At 27.8% G+C, this 27,528-nt stretch overlaps 1 protein-coding gene across 2 annotated transcripts; it reads left to right on the forward strand.

Moving 5' to 3' along the window:
• The first annotated feature begins 1,683 nt into the window (after positions 1 to 1,683).
• Positions 1,684 to 27,528, forward strand: TP53INP (Tumor protein p53 inducible nuclear protein). 2 transcript variants are annotated; one of them, XM_065503498.1, is made up of 6 exons: positions 1,684 to 1,913; positions 23,130 to 23,906; positions 25,439 to 25,862; positions 26,063 to 26,183; positions 26,250 to 26,348; positions 26,415 to 27,528. In XM_065503498.1, exons 2-6 carry the CDS (start codon positions 23,528 to 23,530, stop codon positions 26,577 to 26,579), a joined length of 1,188 nt encoding a protein of 395 aa, XP_065359570.1. In that variant the 5' UTR covers positions 1,684 to 1,913; positions 23,130 to 23,527; the 3' UTR covers positions 26,580 to 27,528. The 2 variants fall into 2 exon arrangements, with proteins under 2 accessions (XP_065359570.1, XP_065359569.1); XM_065503497.1 differs by having other exon boundaries at positions 1,685 to 1,913; positions 25,439 to 25,952.

Genomic DNA, 27,528 nt, shown 5'->3' on the forward strand with positions numbered 1-27,528 from the left:
AAAAAGACCGCATTTGCCCAAGACATAAGTTATTTTTCTCCAGGACAATGCAAGGTTGCATACTTATGCAGTTTCCATGACATGAATTGCTTCCTTATCCGCCCAGTTTTCGGGATTTAGCCCCTAGTGACTATTTCTTGTTTCCAAACCTGAAGAAATGTCTCTGTGGTAAGAGATATCTCTGTTGTAATACCTATTTTGATGACCACGACAAATCTTATTTTTTGGAAGGAATACAAAAATTGGAGAAACGTTGGACAAAGTGTATTGAGCTCAAAGGACACTATGTTGAAAAATAAAATGATTTTCTATACAATAACCTGTGTTTCATTCAAAAAGTCAAGGACTTATTGAGCCATCCTCATATTTCCCTAAAAATCCGATTAATATGAACATAGGCAATGTACGCAAAACATGGTACTTTATTGAAGAACATCCCGAATACCGCGATTTTTAAATCCCAGTCCCTTTTAGAACCCCTAATGCTCATTGTGTTCTGCCCCTAATAGAATTTCACAAAGTGTTGCAATAGAACACAACAATAAAGAGTGTGATTTATAAATGAATACAGAAATGAGAGAGAATGAATGAATGAATAAACACAGTGCTGCCTCTCTGTGATTATTTTTCTATTCATTTCTCTAAATGAATACAACCATATGTTTGTCTGTATGGATGTATTTTTTGTATCTTATTCGAGTTTCTGTTTTGGTCTTTATATTTATTTCTTTCTGTTCGTATTTAACGTTATATATTTAAGCCATACACACACAAACGAACCAATTAATGCATACACAAGAAGTAGAAGTAGAAAAAAACAGTTTATTGTAGCTTAGAGATACATTTGAAACCATTCCCCTTGACATTCATAAACAAAACTTACAAAAGAACACAACTCTCGCAAAAAAAAAAATAAAATAAAAATTAATACTACAAGTGAAATAATAATAAACAGACAAGAAAAAATTAAAGGGCAGATTAAGAAAAAAAATTTATAAATTTTATTTTATAAAATAAAAGTGTTAAAACAACAAACAAAAAAAAGTAAGATTTTTTTTTAAACTAAAATTTAAAATTTTGTTATAAAAAAAAATTAAACATATTTTAAATAGTGAACATTTTAAATTATTTACAGTGCGCAAATATTTATTTATTTTCGGTATAGTATCTTTAGGATACTTTTGCTTAATTTTGTGTATAATCTTTAGTGGTTGTCTTTAGTAGCCAAACAGCTGAATGTTTGAAAAAAAAGCTTTTTGTAAACAAAACAAAATAAACAAAGATTTTTATAAACAATAGATAGACATAAAAAAATTTGTTATTTTTTTTGTTTTCTTTTGTTTGTTACAAGTATCTCAACAAAAAGTTTTTTTTTCGAAAAAAAGAGGAAAAGAATTGTGTATTTTGTTTGGGTCTGTTTTAACTCTCATCTGCCTCCAACCCAGCCAAACAACCAACCATCCACCACCAACCATCATTATTTTATGATTGTATACTTTTTTTTTTTTGGTTTAAAACACAAATTTCTGTATTTTTTTTTTACTTTTGTTTGTTTGCTTTTTTATACACATTATAGATACATCTAATATTTAATGTTTTTATTTACATTATTTTTTGTTTTTGTGTGTAGTTTTTTTTCGTTTTTGGTGGGACTTTAACATTTCAAATAAGCTTCTGTTGTATTTAGTTGGCAATCAAGTGTCGACTTTGCAATATCGCTTGTGATATTTCTCTTACTCTCTCTCTCATACTCAATCTCCGTGCGTTTGTGATAATTCCTTGAAATCGTAGAAACGTAAAGAAAAGAAAATTTTGAAATTCAAACGATTTTTTTTTCACTACGATTTTGAAACCCTCCAGTTAAAGTTGAAAAATACTCCGTGAAAAAAGTGTTATTTTTTAAAGAGAAAAAGGTGGGTTTTGGAAATAATAAAAAAAAGCTACAGAATATTGAGAAAAAAAGTGTTTAAGTTTAAAAGGATAAAAACAAGGACTTGTGGTGAAAAGAAATTTAAAATTAATGAGTGTTTAAGGGTAAAAATATTAAAAGAAAAAACACAAGAACTTTGAAAAATATTTTAAAATAAAAAAGTTATTATACACAAAATTGTAAAATATACAACAATTTTTGGAATACCAAAAAATTAAAAGCAACAAGAAATAAAAAAATATTTGTGCAATAAATTTCTGTTAAAAATCGTTTTGAATTTTTTATTTTTTTTTTACAAAAAAAAAAAAAAATTTAAAAGTTCAAATTTTTTTTATTAAATAAAAAAAATTTTTTTTTTAGAAAAAATAAAATTTCTTTTAAGCAATTTTAATAAAATTTAAAGAAAAACAAGTAACAGAGCTTTATTAAAAATATTTTTTGTCAAAAAGAATTTTTTTTTTGAAATTTAAAAAAAAAGTAAAAAAAAATTTTATGAAAAAAATGTATAAAAACAAATTTTATGTTAAAAAAATTACATTTTAAAATTTTATATCAAAAATTTTTTTGGTTGAAAAAAAATTAAAACGATTTTAACAAAATTTAAAGTAAAACAAGTAAGAGAGCCTTCATCAAATTATACTTTAATATAAATTTTAAAATATTTGTTGAAGAAAATATTTTTTTTTGAAATTTAAAAAAAATTTCATTTTAAAATTTTATGTTAAACAATTTTTATTTTCGCGAAAAAAATTTTATTTTCGTGGATTTCAACGATTTTTGCGCATTGTAGGTCCGAATTAGTAAGGCGATATATACATCGTTGGAAAGGTCTTTGAAATATCTATCATTAGATATCCATATTGTTTATTAAAAACTTAGTAATCCAAGATATAGATCAAAAAAAGGTAAAAAATCGAGGTGGTGGGTTTTTGATTAATCTCGGACATTTTTGGACCAATTTTCTCGATTTTAAATAGCAACCGCACCGGGACTATAGTAGACATATTGATGTAGGAAACATGTATGTAAATAATTTAGGGGCTACGGACGGACAGCCGGACAAGGCAATATCGATTCCGCTATCTAGAACTATGTAGAATAAATATAATTTATGAGAAATTTATGAAAAATAATTTAAAAAAAAAAATAAAAACATAAAAATTTTCTAGAAATTTCTTTCGTTCGTTACTGCTGAGCAACTGTTATTATGCCTAAAATGCAGATAATAAAATAATTGCGTTTAATATTGTTAAAATAATCTAAAATACCATTACTATTTATATAATTATAAACACCCCCTAATTAATTCAACACTTAATTTTCAAATTAAAGAATTCATTACGAATTAATTCATAGGCTTAATTCCTTAGTACTTCAAACATATTGAATACATTCTGTTGAGTATTTATTATTTATAGAATTAATTATTCAAGTTTTCTGTAATTCAAATCCATTACAAAAAAGCTTAATAAAATATATTGACTGATTAAATTTTTCTTTAATTCAAATCTATTACAAATTGGCTTTAGACAATTTTTTGAATTATTGAAATTTTTAATGAATTAATTCAACAATGAATGAATTCTATTCAAATAAAAGCTAAATAATTTTTCAGTTCTGAATTAAGATTTTAAAGAATCAAGCTTAAATTTATTTCGAAGCTCTGATCAGAAACACGATCGGAAAACAATTTAAACAATTTTGTATAAAAACCACATTTATTTGGAAACAGACAAATTTTCATATTTTTTTTTTAATTTCTCTCCGAATTTCTGATTGAGTTGGAGGGGTATAAGATTATCATTCCATTTGTAATTTATACAAAATTTTTATTTGCGACTCCACTGGATAGATAGCGGAGTCAATATAGTCATGTCCGTCTGTATGTTGAAAGCAACTTTTCGCAGTCCCCAAATAACTTATAAACATAATTCATACATCAATATATCCGCTATAAACCCGGTTCGGTTGCTATTTAAAATCGATAAAATCGACTCACAAATAGCTGGGATATAAGGAAACCAGGACAACCTCGATTTTTATACCCTTCACCATGAGTGGCAAGGGTATATATAAGTTTGTCATTCCGTTTGTAATTTCCACATTTTTCATTTGCGACCCCACAAAGAATATATATTCTGAATCGTTATAGATAGCGGAGTCGATATAGCCATGCCCGTCTGTCCGTCTGTGTGTTGAAATCAACTTTCTGAAGCCCCCAAATAACTTACATACACGAATGATACATCAATATTCTAATTCTTCCGGCTCGATTGCCATTTAAAATCGAGAAAATCGGTCCACAAATGGCTGAGATATAAGGATTTTTGACCTATTTTTGACCCAGATCTGGATTACTAAATCATTAATATAGACAATATGGATATCTAATGATAGATATTTCAAAGACCTGTGCAACGACGTATATAAGACCATAGTAAGTTGGACCTACAATGGGTCAAAATCGGAAAAAATATTGTTAACCCGAATTTTTTTTTTTTCACCAAAATTTTTTTAGAAAACAATTTCGAAAAAACAACTGGAAAAAAAATTAAATTTTGTTTACCTAAAAATATTTAAAATTTTTATTTTAAAGTATATTTTGGTGAAGGGTATATAAAATTCGGCACAGCCGAATATAGCTCTCTTACTTGTTTTTACCTATTTTTGATTTATATCTGGATTATAATGTCATTAATATAGACAATGTGGATATATAATGATAGATATTCCAAAGGCGAATATAAGGCCATAATAAGTCGGACCTACAATGGGTCAAAATCGGAAAAATTTGTTCACCAAAAACATTTGTTTGTCATAAATGTTTTTTCACTAATAAATTTAAATATACATTTCTTTTAAATTAAATAAATTTAAAACATTTTTTTTATCATAAGATTCGACTCAGCCGAATATAGCTCTCTTACTTGTTTATCTTTCAATATGTCACATATCTAAATATTAGTCGTATAACTAAAAAGTATATATATTCTGGGTCATCATAAGATTCTAAGACGATCTAGCTATTTCCATCCGGTTATCTGTTGAAAACTCGATAGGGCTAAACGAAAGGAGCTAGCTGGCTGAAGCTTTCTACAACTAGTTTCTGTTGTTATTGAAAATGGGCAAAAAAATCGGTCTATGATTTCACCTAGTCCCCATATAAATGTCGCCCTCCGGAATAATATGTTGATTATGCGGCAATTCTGAAAAAATTTGTTCTAAGTACTCTGAAATTATTCTGTAAAGTGTGGCGAAAATCGGGCAACATTTGCCCCTAGTCCCCATACAAGGTACCCCTCAGAAAATGTCTTAAACATTCGTAATTGTCTTATAATAATTAAAATCGTGATGAAATTGGACATAAACAAGTTTTATATGAACCTAAATCTTTCTAACTACTTTGTGAGGATCGATCCATAATTGACCTAACCCCCTATATCGGGAAAATATGTATTTTGGAAATGAATCAACATTTTACAATTTTTTTTTTATTTATTGACCTGGTATTTTTTTAGTGTGGTTGATTTTGAAAATATCTTTAATTTGATATCTTATATCCAGGTTAAATGTTCAGTACTTTATATAAAAAGTTTTTGCATAAGGGGCAGAAAAAAGGCAACATTTTTTGTCGAGAAAAGAAAACAGCCCTAGTTTGCACACTGAATGAAATATAATTCTACTAAAAAGGCAAATTTAAATTTCTTTCTGAGCCTTCCTAATATGTAATATACATTAAGAATACATTTTTCAAATACTTAAAGATTCCCCCTTAACTTGACTTCAAATTTTTTGGTTGGCCTGGCTCAACATCAAATCACCTTAAATAAGTAATTTATTTGTTTAGAAAATGGGAACTGAAGAAACATTAAAATGTTGCCAAAAACATCAAAGGGTGGACTGAGAACAAAACAAATGGCTACAAAAAAAATATAAATAAAAATCGAACAATTAATTTTATTCATTTTGTAATTAAATGTAAATGTCTAAGAAAATTTATTTGTTTACATTTTCAGTTTAAAACTCTTATAAATAAATTAAGAAATTTTTTCATTTTTTTTCTGTTTTTCTTAACAATGAAATGGACATGGCCCAAAGCAAATGTTGTTAATGTTAACAACAATTAAATTCTTTTAATTATTTGTTTCTAAGAATTTGATGTTTATTTTCACTGCACTTATAAACTCTGTAAGGCATTGCAAAAACAACAACGAAATTATTTAAATGCATTTTTTTTTTCTGAAAAATTCTCTTTCTTGTTTTCGTTGCAATAAAACAAGAACAATTTATAGTATTTTTAACCATATAAATATAATACTTGTACTTTACATGCATTCATACCCAGCAGTTAAGCAAGTTTCCACCCAGCAGTTGTAGGAGACTGTCCCGAAATAGTGATTTTACCAGGTGTTCAATTGACATTTTTTGATTACAATGTAGACTGTCTAATAGCTGGTTCTAAGTTGACAACGAATTGGATTCACATGTCGTTTACATAGAGTCATTTACCTTACTAGCTACCTAACTGGTTACTTGTTCAGCAACGTAACAAGTTATTTTAACATGTTCGGGTGCAAGTCAAGTAACCGATTGCTTGTAAAAAAACCTTCATCCGACAACTCTCCAATGGAATACTTCTGTTGGCTAAAATAACTACTTTCTAAGGTGCAGTACAAAATAAAAGTCTAAAGTGACTACACTCTAGATTACTTAGAGACACTTTAGTGACAGTTGTCTTCACGCTAGATTACATGGGATGTGTAAAGCAACCAATTGACTCCTCTCTGCACTACAAGGAGCACATAAGTGTCAAATGATCCAAAATATATCAATTGCGGTTAGGCAACCGACCAAAGGGTAAGTTGCCCAGGTTTGAAGCAGCATTTCAGACACACAAAATCGTCTTTTAAGGTCTCTCAGCTTCTAATCATATGGTACTCAATTTCGCTGCTTTTGGATGAATCCTGCTGCTTGCAAAAGTTTGCTGATTGAGTAACTCCCAATGATTTTTCAAGTTCTTGTTGAGTTTTACAAAACTCGTCATAAAGGAATGCCTCCAATTCTTGGTTTTCAAACTTTTTTGGATGAACTGTACGATATTTGTCCATCTCTCGCAGGTTGAGTTTCAGTTCAGCACTTTTGTTCAAATTAAAGAAGTAAAGCAAAACTTCCCGCATATGACGCTTTGTTGCTACAAAATTTTGCATTTTCGAAGCAAAAAATACATTGTTATTTACGCAACATATAAGTAATTAAAAACAAAAACCGCGTTCAAAAGATACGTCATCTATTGTAAACGTTTAAAAATGTATAAAATGACTACACTCTAGATTACTTAGAGACACTTAAGTGACAATTGCTTCCTGCTAGATTACCTGGGATGTATAAAGTAAACAATTGACTCCTCTCTGCACTACAAGGAACACAAAAGTATCAAATGACCTAAAGTATATTAATTGTAGTAGTTAGCCAAGTGATCAAACATTAATGACAATTACTGTCTATAAGGGATACCTTTGTCCACTTGCTTAACTGCTGGGTAAATAGGTATGTAGATATGTATATTGTACATATAAAGAGAATGATGCTTTTATTTTCTTTCTTCTAAATGGTTCTTTATTCAAGGTCAATATTGACGTAATCATATATAGTATGTGCATACCTACATACTAACTTATAGATATGTATGTAGGTATGTACAAATGCATATGTATGTACAAATTATTTATACATAGTCTAATATGTATTTATTTACATTCTTTTATGGTATAAAAATATATTACAAATTTATTATTTTGTCTAATGAACTCAACACAAATATTACATAATTTCAAATGGGTTTTTCTTTCTATTTCTATTATGTATTTTTGTTGTAGTTGTTGCCTGTTGATTAATGACTAAAATAAAGTTAACGGCAAAAATATTTATTTTAAGCTCCACAGAGAAATGACTTTATTTAATGCTCTTAAAGGAGGCAAGGAAGGAGTTAAAATGAAAAAGGATTTGTTTTTGTAGAGAACGTAAACAACTACATATTTGTAGTAAAGAGAGAGAATGAAGTATTATTTATAGCAGGGATGGGAAATTCAATACAATAGTACACTTTTATAAATTATTAGCAGGGAAACCGGAAATATGCTCTAAAAAAAGCGTTTTAAGCGCTTTAAATATGCAGTAAAAACTTTAAAATATGCTCTTAAAATTTAAAAAAAGCTCTTAAAAAAACAAACTTTTACACAATTTTTAACCAAAAAAAATTTACTTAAATTTTCAAATAAAAATCGTTGTCTATTGGATCTGAAAACATTTTTATATATAGAAAATGTTCTTTCGACATCAACTGATGTTACAGGAGCAAATTTAATAGACAATATTTCTTTAACACGTAGAACGGTTAAGTTTGAATTAGAACTAAAATTTGATATTTAGATGACGCTATTATTAAAATAGTGCTTATTTTATATTAAAACAAGTAAGAGAGCTATATTCGGCTGTGCCGAATCTTATATACCCTTCACCAAATTATACTTCAAAATAAAAAATTTTATATTTTTAGGTGAACAAAAATTTTTTTTTCATTTTTTTTAATTTTTTGGAAAAAAACAATTTTCGAATTGTTTTTTAAAATTTTGAAAAATTTTTTTGTTTTTAAATTTTTTTTTTTTTGGTGAAAAGCCATCTATTTTTCAATTTTGAATTTTAAACAAAGGAAGTAAAAACCTGTAACACAACAGCGAAAAATAAGTAAGACAAAATTTGTTTTTGATAAACTCAAAATATGCTATTAAACAGTAAAATATGCTCTAAAAACGCAAAAATATGACATAAATATGCTCTTAAAACAAATATATGAATTTAAGGGTAAAATATGAAAAAATATGCCCTAACAAATCGATGCCAAAATCTTTCAATAGTTCTGAAACGTGTAAATATCTTATCCATGTGCTCATTAAACTCACTAGAAAAAACATGCATTTGCATATTTTGGTTTCCCTGCTTATTAGCTTTTGAAAAACTTATGTACAAAATATAATTATTAATATTAGTACTAAATGTCAATAAAAGCTTATTTCTGTTAAATGAATATAATAAAAGCCTTATTTAGAAAATACAATTTCGTTAAGTTTTTTAAAAAACCAAAAAATATGTATATTTGTCATTTTCCTAGAAATTCAAAAGGACCAATTTTAATTGGCTTAAGCTTACTTAAGTTTGTTTAAAAAGTTTATCGATTTTTTTTTTAGATTGTCAAATACTCATAATAGACTTTTCGTTTTTTTATTATTTAAAAATAAATTTTTATTATTTAAAAAATAAAATTTTCATACCATTTTTTTAACGAAGACTTGACGAAAATTCTCTGTAAGTTAATAATTTTAATTAAGCAGCTTCATCGTATTAAGGTTGGAAATTTATGTTAAACGATTATAGGGGAAATCACTTTTGCTTTTTAAAGTAAAGTTTATTTCGTTAAGTTTCTTAAATTTATATACAAAATGGAATAAATGTTTCTCATATATTTTTTTACTTTTTTTAAAGAGTTAATAGTTTGATGGATGTATTTATTTCCTATTTATTTTAATAAATGCTTTTAACTATTCATATAAAGCAGTGAAAACAAGCAGAATAAAATGGGAAATCTCCTAAAATCATTAAACGTACCAATTTTTTCCTAATTCTAATAGTAGTTCAACTCTGATAATCGAATACAGATCTTAAAATCGTAAATATCTCCTAAAATAATTATTCGATCTTAAATATTTGATATTGCTAAGTTTTTACCTTTTAAAAAAGGTGGTTTATTTCTTTTAAATAAAACGTATTCTTTTAATTACAAATAAAAACAGTTTAATAGTTTAAAATTTTAACAAATCTTTATTAAAATTTACACAACAATAGTAATTTTTTTTATAAACACACTTTATAATGTACAAGAATACACATCATCTGACTGCAAAACGCTGCTACTATTCATGTACACAGTGCCATCTTCTAGAAGTTTCATGAATTATCTTATTAACGGACAAAACTAGAATTTCTATTTCTGGAGATTTTAACAGCTTTAATGTTAATGTTATAATGTTAGATTTAACTGTGTTATGTGCGTGTTATCAACATTGATAGTGCAATTTGAGGAGTACTTGAGTTGCTAATTACGATAGATATTTGTTTTGGGAAAACTGTTTTCATGTCAAAATTTTGTCTGTTAATAGGGTTTTGGATATTTTAGGGGAAAAAAACGCTGGTTTGTATATTCGTTATAAAAATTAAAGTTTCGTTAAGTTTTATAAATGGTAAAAAATTTATGTTTTTTTCTAAATTTATATACAAGTTTACATCTGCTAGACGAATATATTTAAAGATTTCTTAAAATGAATTTAGTTTAAAAAAAATAAAGTTTCGTTAAGTTTTTAGAAATTATCAAAATAGCGAAATTTCTTTAGAATTAAACAGAAGTTTATCAAACATAAATATGTAGGAAAAATTAAATTTAAAAGAAATTCAATAAAAACAAGTAAGAGTGCTATATTCGGCTGTGCCGAATCATATATACCGTTCACCAAATTATACTTCAAAATTTTAAATATTTTTAGGTAAACATAATTGAATTTTTTTCCAGTTGTTTTTTTCATTTTTTGGAAAAATTTTTTTTTCGATTGTTATTTTAATTTTTTTTTAAATTTTTTGATTTTTTTTTTAAATTTAAAATTTTTTTTTTTTAAATTTTAAAAATTTTTTTTTGGTTTTTTCAATTTTTTTTTTGAAAAAAAAAAATTCGGGTTAAAAATTTTCCGATTTTGACCCATCGTAGGTCCAACTTACTATGGTCTTATATACGTCGTTGCATATTGTCTATATTAATGTCTTAGTAATCCAGATATAGGTCAAAAATCGAGGTTGTCTTGGGTTTTCCTCATATCTCAGCCATTTGTGGACCGATTTTGCTGATTTTAAATAGCAAAATTCTCGAAAGCATGTCTGACAGAATTATTGAAGATTTGGATCCCGACGATATCTGGGGTCTTCAGAAAATTGATTTCAACAGACAGACAGACGGACATGGCTTAATCGACTCCGCTAACTATAAGGATCCAGAATATATATACTTTATAGGGTCGGAAATGAAAAATGTAGAAATTACAAACGGTATGACAAACTTATATATACCCTTCTCACGAAGGTGAAGGGTACAAAAATATAAGTTTCGTTAAGTACAACGCTAAATTTAAGTTTCGTTAAGTTTCAAAAATTCTTCAAAATTAAGTAATTTTTGCAAATTTAAAAATCAATTTGTCTGTGTTAAACGAATATATGTTGATCTCTATTAAAAGACTTTTGGCATAGTGTATAAAGTTTCGTTAAGTTTCTAAAAATAACAAATTCCAAATAATAAGATTTATACAAGATTTATGATACAAAATACAAATTGAAATATTCGAAGATTATTCAATTATTTTGGTTTACAAAATAAACTTTCGTTATGTTTAAAAAATTCCTCAAAATTACCTAATATTTCCAGATTTGAGTAGTAATTTAACTGCCTTAAACTAATATAGGAAAATCATTGTTAAAAATATTTTGGTTTAACAAATAAAGTTTAAGATTCTAATACTGGAAAAAATAGCAAATTTCTTTGGAATTAAAAAGAGTTATTTGGAATTATCTTGATTTAATAATAGTGTGTAACAAAATATAATAATTAATGATTAACGAATCCCAATGGAGTCATTTTTTAAACTGTGAAACTTTTTCTGTATAAGGAAAATTAAGCTGTTAATTTTATATATTTTTGTTACTTTTTTAACAAATGTTATATAATTTAAAAAGCTTTTAAATTGTATTTAGAAACAAAAAGATCACGCCCTATTCAAAAATTTCGAAAAGTACGATTTTTGTTGTTCTTTTGGAAAATTTAAATTTTCCTGTTCAAAGTAAGTGCAACAACTTTGACATCTTAGAATCGATTTAAGTGAATGACAGCTGATTTCATTCAGAACAAATAAGAGTTTTACAATATTTATGGTCAAATCGAACATAATTATAAAATTAATTTGCTTTAAAGTTATAAAATATTTGTACTAGAAAAGAAAAATCTTTCAATTCTTTATAACTTGAAAACCTAAAAGTATGAGTTTTTTTATAAAGTAAAACAAAATGAGGTCATGAAATCTAATTAATCTAGAAAAATACATATTTATTTCTATTATTTTTTAATAATACTGGGTCATTAAAACCAAAAATAGCTGTAAGTAATGTTTGGTTATCAGCTCATTTACTAATTAAACAAACAGTTGCTAGACTAAAGCAAATAAATTAGCAAATAAACTACAAATTACAACTATTAATATAAACAATTCTAGAAATGAAATCATACTTGAAGATTAAACAAAAATATTTAGCATAAAATAACAATAATAAAGTATTATTATAATATTTGTTTGTCTAGACAAAAAGTCTGACAATTATACCTGCAGGGCTTAATTGTTATCAGTTAAAGAAAAAAATTAAATAGTTAGAAAATTAAAAACCTTAAAATGTTTTAAAAATTTTATATTTATTAATTTTTTCTCTTGTTTATTTTTAGGTAAGTTTTAAACAAATTCCATACTACTATTAATATCACAACAAGTAAGTGAAAATATGAAATTTAACTTTAATTAATTATGAAAGTCTTGAGTTTATGACAAAAAAAAATTTAATTTAAAAAAATTTAACGACCTTTAATTATTGCAACATTTTAAATATTTCCATCAACATGTTGTATCTGCATGTTTCAGCAACATCTGGCAACAAAATCTGTTTGATCGAAATCTGTCAGAAGATTTTGTATAATAACTAACATGATATTTGCTCCAAGTTTAGAAATAAAAAAAATACAAATTTTGTATGTAACTAAAGAAATGTCTCTGCAACATGTTTAGCAACATTTGCTAAATGCTCTGGATTTAGAAGCTTGATTTTTTAAAACCTCCCTTTGCATTTTACAAATGTATACAAACTTTTCATGTAGCCAAAGAAATGTTTCAGCAACATGTTTAGCAACATTTGTTTATTGTTCTAGATCTTCAATTATATTCTGTGTTAATCTTCCAAAAGTGTATTACATAAACATTACGTAGATATTGCTCATACAAAAAAAAAAAGAACCAGTTATAATTAATAATAAAAAAAATATTCAAAGTCATTAATTTTAATTTTTTTCTGTTTTAATTTCAACAAGTTTCTTAATATGGTGGCGTTTATTTTAATTGTATCAAGTTTACAATGCATAAATCTCTTTTTTTTCATATAAAGCTAAATCCAATTAAATATATTCGTAATGCCACTTTAATTATTAAGTAAATAAATATTTAATAAGTACTTTTATGTTTATAACAATTGTTAGAGGTTAGAAACAACTGATGTTTAAATTGAAATATATGAATTTCAAAACTGGTTTACAAATTAATTAGGGTTTTAAAACTGATTTTTTTTGTTTTATGAATACACAAGTTTTTCAATTATAATGAACTTGTAATAGCCGAAGTGTGAAATATTTGAAATATTGAAAATTATATTAAAAGCTGTTTCTCTATAGATATTGAAAATTTTGTACAGATCGATTCAGAATTATTATTATAAAGTGTCTGAATTCATAGCCACCAGATGATTTTACATAACACAACACGAATGTCAATGAAATTCATATTCTCTTTGTGTTGGCCACTCATAAAAACAATAAAACAAATCGTAAATTAAGAGTTTCGTTGACATTCGTGCTATGTGCCCCTGAAGTCATTTAATGCCTAACTGTAGATTAAACTATAGAATTTGAGGAACAAAATAGGATTGTTTTTCTGTAATCTAAATTAATACTGCTGCATTTTTGTTGCCAAATGTTAAATGATTTATTTCGTGTAAAATTTATGCAAATTTTGATAACCTTTATGAACTAAACACACAAGAAGCATCTACCTAAATAGCGTCATCATAGATAGATATTTCAGTTGTTTGCAAACAAAAATATTAATTATAAACAAATTGATAGGAAAGTTCAATAAATCTTGAAGTGATTTAAATAAAAGACTTGACAATACAATTGTCTTTTAAAAGGAGATTTTATTTAATTTTAAATATTGGAATCTACAGCTAAAAGTTAAAATATTGATTTTGTTTTGCTGACGTTTCAAAAAAAACGTTAAGACTGTCATTGTGGCATTTAATAGAGTTTTATAAAGAATTTCACAAATTAAATTTATGTGTTAAGCCCTTTTGTTACTAAATCTAGTCACTTATACATACATATTACATACATATATCATAATATCGTTAACCTTTAAATAATCTGTTATTTATATTTTTGTTGCAATTTTCAGTTTCGCAAATGTACGCTTCGTATATAAAATTTGATAAATTGACGAACTGAATTGAAATGATAATGAGCCTTCAATTTTATTTGTTCATTTTAAATTTGCAACAACAAAGAAATAACCGTTTTTTCTTTGTTGTTGCAGCAATTGAAATGTCAATTGCATGGGTGCGTCTGGGATGGAAATGTTTACAAATAATACTTATTAGAATGTTTTAATTAAAAACACTGCAGAGTATTGAATCGCAATCAACTTGAAAGGCACTTTTTTAAAAGGTACTTGTTTTAAAAGGTACTTTCTTTAAAAGGTACTTTCTTTAAAAGGTACTTGTTTTAAAAGGTACTTTCTTTAAAAGGTACTTTTTTTAAAAGGTACTTTCTTTAAAAGGTACTTTCTTTAAAAGGTACTTTCTTTAAAAGGTACTTTCTTTAAAAGGTACTTTCTTTAAAGGGTACTTTCTTTAAAAGGTACTTTCTTAAAAAGGTACTTTCTTTAAAAGGTAATTTCTTTAAAAGGTACTTTCTTTAAAAGGTACTTTCTTTAAAAGGTACTTTCTTTAAAAGGTACTTTCTTTAAAAGGTACTTTCTTTAAAAGGTACTTTCTTTAAAAGGTACTTTCTTTAAAAGGTACTTTCTTTAAAAGGTACTTTCTTTAAAAGGTACTTTCTTTAAAAGGTACTTTCTTTAAAAGGTACTTTCTTTAAAAGGTACTTTCTTTAAAAGGTACTTTCTTTAAAAGGTACTTTCTTTAAAAGGTACTTTCTTTAAAAGGTACTTTCTTTAAAAGGTACTTTCTTTAAAAGGTACTTTCTTTAAAAGGTACTTTCTTTAAAAGGTACTTTCTTTAAAAGGTACTTTCTTTAAAAGGTACTTTCTTTAAAAGGTACTTTCTTTAAAAATTACTTTCTTTAAAAGGTACTTTCTTTAAAATGTTTTTTTTAAAGTACTTTCTTTAAAAGCTTATTTTTAAAATACACATTTTTAAAGGTTCCTTTTAAAATACACTATTTTTTAAATCTATTTAAAATGAAAAGCTTGTATTGTCTACATATTTCTCTATATAAAAGCAATTTTGATTTAATTGAGATGATAAATTTGCAATTTTAACTAGGATTGAACAAATTTGACTTAGCAGTAACGCTGTTTTTATTTGAAATCTCAATTTACATAAAAAAGTGAGATTACAACATTTGTACATTGAGGTAATGAAATACTTGATTGTGGAGTTAAGACAATAATTTCCTTTCTAATCTATAATTAGTGATATAAACCTCATTTCTTAAAAAAATTCTTACTTTGTTTACCCTCGTGTGTTATTTTCCACACATTCGGTATGCCTATGTAGTTTAAACATTTTTTCTTTTTTTTTTGTAGTCAAAATCTATTAGTAGCATATTAATCTTTATATTTTTATATATGTTTGTTATCAAATTAGTGTAACTTCATGACATTTTACAAAAATATTTCGGCTATGAGTTCCTTTAATACATCTTTTAGACAGAAACAGCATATTTGCCAAATACATAGAAATTTCATATGTGTGGAAAACCACACAAGAGAGTAAGCAATGTAACTTTTTAAATATCTCGATATCCAAACTTATTTTTTGAAATATTTAATGCGTTTTCTAGATGCGACAGGAAATGTTAAGAAATTTCATAAAATTTATTTATAAAGCGTTAGAACTATCGTACATTTTGTAATAAAAAGTTCACAATAATTACAATAGTATTACATTTTCCATCTCTGCCAAGTACAATTGTATTCCTTTAGTGTAGAAATAAAATATTGGCAAATAAAGCTTTATTTTTGTAATAATAAAAGCTCATACTCATACACTCCCACCACAGCTAGTGATATATACATACCCACATACAGTTAGACAAAAAGTTTCTTTGTTCTGTTTATAATTAAGTTGCAATTATTGACATGATTTCATTCTAGTTAGTCTTAATGTTTTTTTATTTTTTGTTTTGTTATTTTTATAGTTTGTAGTTCACTGTGCCACTAGTGCTGTGGGTTGGTGATGATGATCACTTGTAATTCACGTGAAACTTGATTGTAGTTTTAAATAAAAACATATAGAAGATGAAAAAACAACTATAACAATTAATTAATGTAGTGTAATTTAGAGAAGGAATATAAACAAAACTAGACAATTTTTATAGTAAATAGTATAAAATAGTAATTTAAATTTAATTAATAAAAAAAAACAGCTGAATAATATGCTTGTCAAAGGTGATTTAATAGATTGTTTGTTTTAAATGTAATTTATAGATTAGATTTGTTCTACTTGTATTAGAATTTGGCACTGAATAATATTTATTAGATTTTGATGGGACTTTCAAATAGAACAAAAGAACAAATGCAAACTAATCCGGGTAGTTAATCTATCTATATCTATCCGCGACTTTGGGAATTTCAGACAATTTTGTCATTTATTGTTATGATAAATTTTTGTCAAGTATAAACAGGGGATTGATACGAAAGATTAGTAAGCTAAGATTTCAGATTCATAGCTTTTTTTCCTATGTTCAACTGATTTTTTATATTTCGAAACCCATCTGATCTGAATTCAGTTTCAACGATTCTTGTAAAATAAATAGTTAAGAATATAAATTTTGTAGTTTTTTTAAAAGGTACTTTTTTAAAAGGTACTATCTTTAAAATGGTACTTTTTTAAAATGTACTAATTTTAAATGGTTCTTTTTTAAAAGCTAATTTTTTTGAAAGGTACTTTTTTAAAAGGAATTTTTATTTTTTTAATGTACTTTCTTTAAAAAGTACTATTTTTAAAATGTACTATTTCTTAAACGATACTTTGTTAAAAGGAACTTTTTTTTAAAAGGTACTTTTTTTCAAAATGTACTTTTTTAAAAGGTTTTTTATATTAAAAGGTACTTTATTTTAGAAGGTACTTTATTTAAAAAGGTACTTTATTTTAAAATGTACTTTATTTTAAAAGGTACTTTATTTTAAAATTTACTTTATTTTAAGAGGTACTTTATTTTAAAATTTACTTTATTTTAAAAGGTACCTTATTGTAAAAGGTACTTTATTTTAAAAGGTACCTTATTTTAAAAGGTACCTTATTTTAAAAGGTACCTTATTGTAAAAGGTACTTTATTTTAAAAGGTAATTTTTCAAAATGAACTTTTTTTAAAATGTACTTTTTTAAAAGGTTCTTTATATTAAAAGGTACTTTATTTTAAAAGTACTTTATTTTAAAAGTACTTTATTTTAAAAGGTAATATCTTTAAAATGGTACTTTTTTAAAATGTACTATTTTTAAAGGATTCTTTTTAAAAAGGTAATTTTTTTAAAATGTACTTTTTTAAAGGGTACTTTTTTTAAAAGGTACTTTTTTAAAAGGATTTTTTTTAAATGTACTTTCTTTAAGAAGTACAATTTTTAAAATGTACTATTTCTTAAACGATACTTGTTAAAAGGAACTTTTCTTTAAAAGGTACTTTTTTCAAAATGTAAGGAACTTTTAAAAAGGAACTTTTTTTTAAGGTACTTTTTTTAAAATAGTACTATTGTTTAAACCTTCTTTGTTAAAAGGAACTTTTTTTAAAAGGTACTTTTTTCAAAATGTACTTTTTTAAAAGGTACTTTATTTTAAGAGGTACTTTATTTTAAGAGGTGCTTTATTTTAAAAGGTACCTTATTGTAAAAGGTACTTTATTTTAAAAGGTACCTTATTGTAAAAGGTACTTTATTTTAAAAGGTACCTTATTGTAAAAGGTACTTTATTTTAAAAGGTACTTTTTTAAAATGAACTTTTTTTAAAATGTACTTTTTTAAAAGGTACTTTTTTAAGAGGTTATTTTTTTAAAAGTTACATTTCTTAAAGTGTACTTTTTTTAAAAGGTACTTTTTTAAAAGGAACTTTTTTAAAAAGTACTGTTTTTTAAAATGTACTATTTTTTAAACGAAACTTTGTTAAAATGTACTTTTTTAAACGAAACTTTGTTAAAATGTACTTTTTTAAACGAAACTTTGTTAAAATGTACTTTTTTTAAAAGGAACTTTTTTTTAAAAGGTAATTTTTTTAAAATGTACTTTTTTTAAAAGTTACTATATTTAGAATGGTACTTTTTTTAATGGTACTATTTATTAAAATATACTTTTTTTTAAATGAACTTTTTTTTTAATAGGTACTATTTTTAAAATGCTGCTTTTTTAAAAGGTACTTTTTTAAATGGTACTTTTTTTAAATGGTACTTTCTTAAAAGGTTTTTTTTTAAAAGGTACTTTTAAAAATGTACTTATTTAAAACGTACTTTTTTTAAAATGAACTTTTTATATTTCGAAACCCAATATAAATACAAACCATCTGAATTCAGTTGACAGGAGTCTCCAACATTTTTGATTTCCCTCATATATTACAAAAACTAAACTAAAATAGTTCTTTAAATAAGAAGCAACATTTGAATAGTAGTAAATAGCACAACATTTTTGAAATTTGTTTGTGATTTAGTGCACTTTCTCATGAATACCCCTACTATAACTAAATAATATTGTAATAATAGAAGGAAAAAACCAAACAAAACTGTAAATTTATTTTGTACATTTCAATATGGGTCATTGTAGTTGAAATAATAATAATAAAATTAACCATTTTACCACAAAAAAAAACAACAAAAACCAAATAAATAAAATGAAAAAGAGAAAAACTTAAATTGCTTGGAAAACTAAAACAACAATAATACGAGCAATATACAAAACTAATATATGAGAATTCAAGTCAAAAACGTGATTGAACAATGGCAATTATAATAAAAACCGAAAACCAAACAAACTGAAATAGAAATAAAAGAAACAAATACTAAATTTGAATCACCTACCATCTAACTAGCTAACTGCAAAAACAAAACAAAAAAATATCTAAAACAAAACATTTTTAAATTTTAAATCAAAATCTTTTTTGTTGCGCTTTGACAGTCAGGCAACAATGGAAATTGGCGGGAAAATTGCTTTAGAAATTTTTCTAAAAAGACAGCGGCTTTGAAACAGCCATTATTTGAAACTAAACTGCAGCTTCATCTCCATTTGCTGCACTGACAAAGATGTCATTTCGCATGGAGATGTGTGTCAATGGCTTGCAATTGTTTGTTGCCAGCCAAACTGGCCAGAGAACCAACCTGTGATGCTAACGATGGAAGTCGGTTGCTTACTTTTGTTGTTCTGCTTGTGTGTATTTATTGGCGTTTATTTAGTTGGAGTTGTCATGTTTTGGCAATAATCATAAATTTGACGATCAATAGTTTAAGATACGAGTATCAATGGCAGAACATTTACTGCTTTTAATATTAAGCCAAGTATACGATGGTTTTGGTTGTAAACATCACAACCATATAACTACTGTTTAAATAAGGTCAACGGAATAGTGTATTTCGAAGACTATTTTCTAAATACAGTTTTCTATGGAAAAATGTCTTCCCAAGACACTAAAGTTTAAATAAATGTCTTTGGAATACACATCTAAGGTCCAACAAACTTTATTTATTATTGATCCTTAATTCGAAGACGATTTGACTATGTCTGTCTGTGAAAAAAGTGATGAATCACTCATTAGAGGATTTTTATCCATCACTTCAAAATTAAAGCAGCAGGAAATTAATTTTAAGAATTTCCAACTAATTTAAAGCAAATTTATTCCCAACTAAAAATTAAAACTAAATTTTAACAAAATATTAATTAAAATCGAAAACATACCTTCTAGGAAGGATCTTGGGTATGCTGCCCTCGCATCTTAACCCATCTTCTGACAATACAACACATTATTTGAACTTGGATGTGAAATAAAAATTATCATTCTAAGAGAGACATTTCGACACTGATACCACAGTCAATGAGTCATTGGACGATTAGTAAACTAGCGATCAGACCCGAATTCACCACTGATAGCTGCTGTGATCTTGGGAATCTTCCATTTTTCGGGTTCAAAAGTAGAGTTAAGTAAAACACACCTAAAGCTATCATTTCGATGAAACTTTTATTTCATTATAATGCTTGGAAATACGAAATACAATGTCATTTAAATGACCGCCTCTAGATTGGTTGCAGCAGTCGATCGTTTTGAGGAAGTTTTCGACAACTTTTTCGCATATTTCGGGAGGTATCTCGGCGATAACTTGACGAATGCTCTAGCATTAGGTGATTATCCGCGTAGACAGAGCCCCACAAAAAAAGTATAACGGCGTCAAATTTCATGAGCTTGGTAGCCAATTGACGTCGCCAAAACGCGAAAAATTACGCGTTCTGGAAACTTACCATGCAATAAAGCCAAAATCGGTCGTGTTGTGTGGCTTGTGACACAGTCTTGTTGAAATCACATATCGTCCAGTTCATAATATTCAATTGCAGACCACGGTTATCTTACGGTCATAACGCTCTGAATTGTTCATCCAGCGTTATTTCCGAAAAAATCGGGCCAATGACACATCCAGACACATTTTGCAATGCCTTTTCCACAATAGGGTTCTCCAAACCCAATATGCGACAATTCTTCTTTACAATCTTGCCAATTTTTTGCACAGTAGGTCGATTATGACGACTATAATCGAAAAGTTGCGACGTTTGAACCACCACCTTCATAGTAAGTTTAAACAATTTTTACGCGTTCTTCGGTTGTTAAATGATCCATATTCGAAAATGGCAAACCTTTCACTAAATAAATAACACTTCAGATGACAGATATTTAATAGCTGACAGCTTTGCCAGACCGATCAGATATAAATGCCATTTTGTGACGCTGAAGACACTGATTGCTCATCAAAGCTTATGGCGAATGTCTTCCTCCATGGGTTTCAACGTGCAAGATATTGCTTGTGCGGTTCGGAAGTGCTGATTTGGACATAGAAGACAAAGATCGCCCAAGCCAGTCAAAAAAGTTTGAAGACCAAGAATTGGAAGCATTACTCCATGACGATTGTTGTCAAACTCAACAAGAGCTTGCAAAATTATTGGGAGCTACTCAAGCAGCAATTTCAAAACGTTTGCTAGCAGCAGGATTCATTCAAAAGCTGAGAAATTGGGTATCATATGAATTGAAGCGGAGAGACCTTGAAAGACGATTTTGTAAAAGAAAATCATTTTTGCACCGAATCATTACTTGCGATGAAATATTACGATAACCCGAAGCGTAAGAGATCGTATGAGAAGCTCGGCCAACCAGCCCTATGGACACCAAAGCCAAATATCCATGGCGCTAACGCAATTCTCTGTATTTTGGTCCCACAAAAGGTTCCTATCTATTATGAGCTGCTGAAATCTGGCCAGTTCATCACAGGGAAACTGTACCGAACGCAACTGATTCGTTTGGCCGACAAATGCCCAGACATGAAACTGTAATATCCAGCATCAATATGATTGAGATATGGATCCGTCAGTGGCATTCCGATCGATAACCGCCCTAACGAGGTTGTCTTTGACATTCTCGCTAAAGGACTTAGATAACGATCTTTGGGGCTTTTGGGTACCGGTTGCTGGCTCTTGGCTGTTGCATCCTCCTTTGAGCGCTGTCGTTTAGGCACCGCTGATGAGTCAGCGGAGGAGGTTCGGTCTTGAGACCTGCAATATGGGCTTTCGCTCAGGAGAGGGAAGATTGTTGCTCCTTTCTGAGATAATCGATTTTTCTAGATTCGAGGTAGTAGGGCTGCTTAGGATTTGTTTCCGAGTCGAAGTTGACCAGGAGTAGTGCGGCTTCTGGCAGGATTTTTATGCCTTGGATTTCTTTTGGAGTCGTAGTTGGACAGGAGTAGTGCGGCTTCAGGACAGTAGGATTCCTTTACGGAAACTACGACTTAGGGCGACTTAGTCACTTTCCACTAGAAGCATCCAAGGCAGGGGTTTAACTGCCTTGAAGGCTTGGGCTTTAGCAGCTTTGGAGGTACTTGGTGAGAAATCCACAGGTACCTCGCTGCTTAGGTCACTACCACCTATAGCTTTGCATTTACAGTCAGTCAAACTGGGTATACCAGATTAATATTTACTGTTTGTTACCCCAATTACACCAATATATTTTTAAGAAACCTAGTCTCTCGAGTCTAGACTCTTTTTGATTAAGTCTTTTAGCAAGATTTTTTTTCGCTGCAGCTCAGAGCAATGATTTCAAATATATTAGAAGTGAAGAGTTATTGTATTAACATTTTAACCCATATTAGTTGGTAATGAAACGTTTTGCTACCAATCTTTAAAATTTATTATAGGGTGCTTATAAGGTTGAGTATATGAATGTTTTATATTTTTTTTAACTTTTTTTGCATTTATTTTCTTGCATAATACTAAAAACACAACAAAGAGCTAAAAATACTAATTAAATCACTCGAGACTGCATGGCGTGTGCTTTTATTTATATGGTCTTAAACCTCTAGCGGACACAAGGAACCATAAAAGGCCACAACCAATAAAGTGCTAATTATAGAGATAATTGGGTTTAGTACAACACAATAAGTTAATTTGTTTGCAAAGCTTTTTTATTGTGAAAACTTATGGAAACGATTAAAGTACGAAATATATTTTCATACACATCTTAAAAGCCATCTTTTTGGGCAAATTGTAGAGGGTTAAAGCTATTCTAGAGCAAATTAAAAGTGTCAGCAAACATTTAGTGGTTGTTAGGAAAATTGTATTAACGAAAACAACAACAATACACATGCGTCATATTTCAGAACAAGATAATTAAATACATTTCAGGGGAAAATTATATATTCAATGTCATTAACTAGAAGTTTTTTTAATACAAAAAGGCAACAAACACAAAAATTAAATTAAACTTAATTAAATTATTATAATATTTAACACATTTTATTAATTAAATATTTTTTTCTTTTTACTTGCAGTTGACTCATTTGTATTTATAAAACAAATATCAACAACCAACAAATAAATAATAAAAAAGGTAACAAAAGCTTAAACAAAGACTGAAAAGAGCAAATAAAAAGGAAAAAATAAAAAAAAAAAATTCTAAGGAAATTCTTGTTTTAAAGGATTTTACAACACAAACAAAACAAAAGCTACAAATTGATCTCATCAAACTACTAAACTTTTAAGCAATATTTTTATTTTTTCGACAAAATAAATCAACAACAAAAAGCTCTTAACGTGATAATAATTATTAGAGTTACATATATAGAATAATTATATAGTTAAATATAAAAGCTGTTTAAACAAAAGCTCTAAGCACACAAAGTGATTTAAAGCTCTACTAGCTTTCAAAGCTTTCCCTCTCTCTTGTATAATGTTTAGTAGTCTTGCATCGTTTCTCTTTGGATCGAATACGAATTGTGAAACGAATAGTGAAACGACTGCTGCAACTGCAACTGGAGTAATACTTGACGAACGCGACTCGAACGTAGTAGATGCTGATAATCTGATAGAAGTAACATCACTGACACCATCGGTAACGGGTGCTGGTGGTCAGGGACAACAACGTGCCATTATTAAACGTGGCAAGAATAAACGCAACAACGCTCGTCAACAGAATAAACGTAAAGGAATTAAAAACGGCAAGCCGATATCGCCACTAACCTCTAAGCAAACGAAACTACTAACCCCCAGTGATAGTTGTGACGAAGTTGAATTCGACGAAGACGAATGGTTTATTGTTGAGAAAGAAGGTGAGTTATAATGAAAAGAAAATTGAAAATTTCAAAACTAATGACTTTTTGAAGAAAGTGTGAAATGTCTTGCAATTAAATCTAAATAATTATTCAAAGAAAGGCAATATGTAGCCCAGGCATTAAGCTTTATTTTAATGTATAATATGAATCTTAATGGGCTCTAGCTACGGAGATATTAACCGATTTTTTACATAAAATCGGGGTCCCAAAAATTCGGTTCCTAATTTTTCTTTAGCGTATTCAACTTTTACCTTTAATAAAGTCTAGAGTTGTGAGTGCAACAATTTATCGGAGACTCCATCTTTCGAGAGGGGTTGACTTTAAATTTTGCATTTTTTTTTGCATATATCTCGAGTACCAATTTCTGAATTAAAGGTATTTTAAAGACCTTTTCAAATAAAATTCAACTCAAAAATTTGGATAGAATTTCTGAAACAAATATTTTTTTACCCGACTTTTTGAAGAAAATCTTGAAAATAAACCTCAAGAAGTAAATATCCAGATAAAGGCAGTTTAAAGCCAAGACATTTAGCTTTATTTTAATGTATAATAAGACTTTGCATATGCGGAAATTTAGGAGATATTAAGAGCACTTTAGCACTCAATTTTATTTTTATACGCTTCACCATGAGTGGCAAGGGTATATATAAGTTTGTCATTCCGTTTGTAATTTCTACATTTTTCATTTCCGACCCTATAAAGTATATATATTCTGGATCCTTATAGATAGCGGAGTCGATTAAGCCATGTCCGTCTGTCTGTCTGTCCGTCTGTTGAAATCAATTTTCTGAAGACCCCAGATATCTTCGGGATCCAAATCTTCAATAATTCTGTCAGACTTTCGAGAAGTTTGCTATTTAAAATCAGCAAAATCGGTCCATAAATAACGGAGATATGAGCAAAAAATTTTATTTTTGTATTATCTCCGGAGCTAGAGCCCATTAAGATTCATATTATACATTAAAATAAAGCTTAATGCCTGGGCTACATATTGCCTTTCTTTGAATATTTATTTAGAGTTAATTGCAAGACATTTCACAGCAAAAAACCGGGACAACCGATTTTTGACCAATTTTTTAACCTATATCTGGATTACTAAGTCATTAAAATAGACAATATGGATATCTAATGATAGATATTTCAAAGTCCATTGCAACGATGTAGATAAGGCTATAGTAAGTTGGACCTACAATGGGTCAAAACCGGGAAAAATATTTTTTAACCCGAATTTTTTTTCATCAAAAAATTTTTTTTGTCATACATTTTTTTCCAAAAAAAAAAAAATTAAAAACTAAAAAAAAAATTTTAAAAAAAATTTGGAAAAAAAATTAAAAAACTATTTCAAAAAAAAAAAATTTTGAAAAACAATTAAAAAAAAATAAATTTTGTTTACTTAAAAATATTTAAAAAAATTTATTTTAAAGTATAATTTAGTTAAGGGTATATAAGATTCGGCACAGCCGAATATAGCTCTCTTACTTGTTTTTAAATTAATTTACTAACTTTACCACCCTTCTTTTTCATTACAGACGAGGAGGAAGACGATTCCCCATCTCGCACTGATTCCGAGGGGGAAAACGTTCCTGTGATCGAGGTCGTTAAGACCGCCAAACCAATAAACGCTAATGCGGCCGCCAGTTCATTGGCTCAGCAACGGCGTCTACAACATATCAATTCGCATTCCCTCTACAGTGGACCACGGCCACAAAAACAACGTAATTACTTGCAAAAAACCCGCAACAATCGCTCCAACGGCAACGGTTTAAGTGTCTCAACATTAAGTCCATCGCGCACAGTCAACGATGGCCGCAATGGCAGCGGTCACGAGATCCCAGCTGACAACGGTCTTACCCGTTCGCTGTATGTGGCCGCCATGTCGCCGGCACAAAGTGACGAGAAATTGGCAACGACAGCTAACGGTTTAGAGGCGATCACCAAAATGGACGAATCATGGTTCGTAACGCCACCACCATGTTTCACCTCCATTGGACCCATCAATATGGAAACTTCGCCATATGAGAACCTATTGATTGAGCATCCAAGGTGGGTGAAATGACATGGTGTAGCCGTCGTGTTATTTTTTCTTATTTAATTGTAACGAAGGAAAGATGCTTTATTAATATATTGTTTTGATTTCTTTTATTTAAATTTAGCATGTCGGTTTATCATAGTATTAAAACGGCTCAAGAGGCCGCTGAAAGTTTCATTAAACTGGATATTGGAGTAAATGACATGGCTGAGAAACAAAAAACTAATGAGACCACGCCCAAGAAGGTAAATGAGACATACAAAGAGAGCTTAAGACAATAAATTAATTGTATTACCTTTTAATATTTCTAGAATCCTCAAACGGTTCAAGCACGTGCTTCGGTTTATCGTTTGGATCGTCAAAGTGTGGCCCAATTGAAACAGGAATTAATGGCGCGCAATGTACAAAAGGTAGCTTAAACTTGTGTTTTTATTACTCTTTAAACTAAAGTTAATTTAATGTAATATTTGTTTCAGTTACAAACCAAAAAAGAACGTCGGGACATTTGCCGCAGCGCCATTAAGCGTGCCAACAAAGTACGTGACGTCCAGTCCAGAAATCACACACAGCGTCGTGCTGATCGCCAACACAGCAAAGTCTTCAGCAATGCCAACAACAACCGCAAATCCAACTGCTGTTAAATTTGTGTGTTTGGCAACTCTGCAGTTTGGTTTTCTTAAAAAAGGGTTTCCCTTAATTTCTCAAAAAAAAAACAAAACACCATTTTACTACAAAAACAAAACCAACAACAAACAATCATTTAAACAACAGAGAAAACAAGCAAAAAAACAAAAACTTTTAACAAATTAATTTAATTTATAAAAACCAGAAAAATAATTCTAAGATTTTAATTGAGAAAAGCCAGAAAATTTATAAAAAAAATTAAAAAAAATCATTGAAAAATTATAAAAAAAATATTTAAAAAAAACTCATACTTGTTTAGACAAGTATTTGGAAATGTAACAAAAAAAATAAATAAAATAAAAATAATAAATACAACAACAAAGTAGTTTTTAAATGTTCACCTTAAAATAACAAATAATTTTTCAACTTGAATCAACCAACAATCTTTTTAATCTTAGAATTATAATTAAAATGATCATGTCTAATGAAGAAAAAACTACAAAAAATAAACCAAAAAAAAACTATTAAAAAACAAAAAACTCTATATAAAAAATTTGTTTATATAAAAATCGATCTTTGTAATGAATTGAATACGAAATTCTCCTGAATTTATGACAATTATTTTACTTTTTTAATTTTATTTTATTTTACTTTTTTTTAAATTTAATTTATTGTTTAAAACATTGAATTAATTATGTATTATTTTATATTATTAATTTTTTTAAAATAATTTATTTGTTTTATTTTTTTTTATAATAATTATTATTATTTTTTAAGTTTAAGCACCTTTTAATTAACGAGCCAGTTCTCAAAATGATTTTTATTTTTAATTTTTTTTTTCAAATTGCATCTGTATGGATTATGTTTAAACAGAAATGAAAACAAAACAAAAAAAAATATTAAAAAAAACATGAAGAAAATTACAAAAAAAAAAATAAAAATATTTTAATGTTTAATGCAAATGAA

The sequence above is a fragment of the Calliphora vicina genome, chromosome 3, assembly GCF_958450345.1.
Source record: "Calliphora vicina chromosome 3, idCalVici1.1, whole genome shotgun sequence".
Lineage (NCBI taxonomy): Eukaryota > Metazoa > Arthropoda > Insecta > Diptera > Calliphoridae > Calliphora > Calliphora vicina.

What these genes read in the sequence shown, in the direction of transcription:
- TP53INP (XM_065503497.1), top strand. Translation starts at nt 23,528, where the DNA reads ATGTTTAGTAGTCTTGCATCGTTTCTCTTTGGATCGAATACGAATTGT. An exon ending in CTATTGATTGAGCATCCAAG is followed by an intron (nt 25,953 to 26,062) that starts GTGGGTGAAATG and finishes ATTTAAATTTAG; the next exon opens with CATGTCGGTTTATCATAGTA. An exon ending in ATGAGACCACGCCCAAGAAG is followed by an intron (nt 26,184 to 26,249) that starts GTAAATGAGACA and finishes TAATATTTCTAG; the next exon opens with AATCCTCAAACGGTTCAAGC.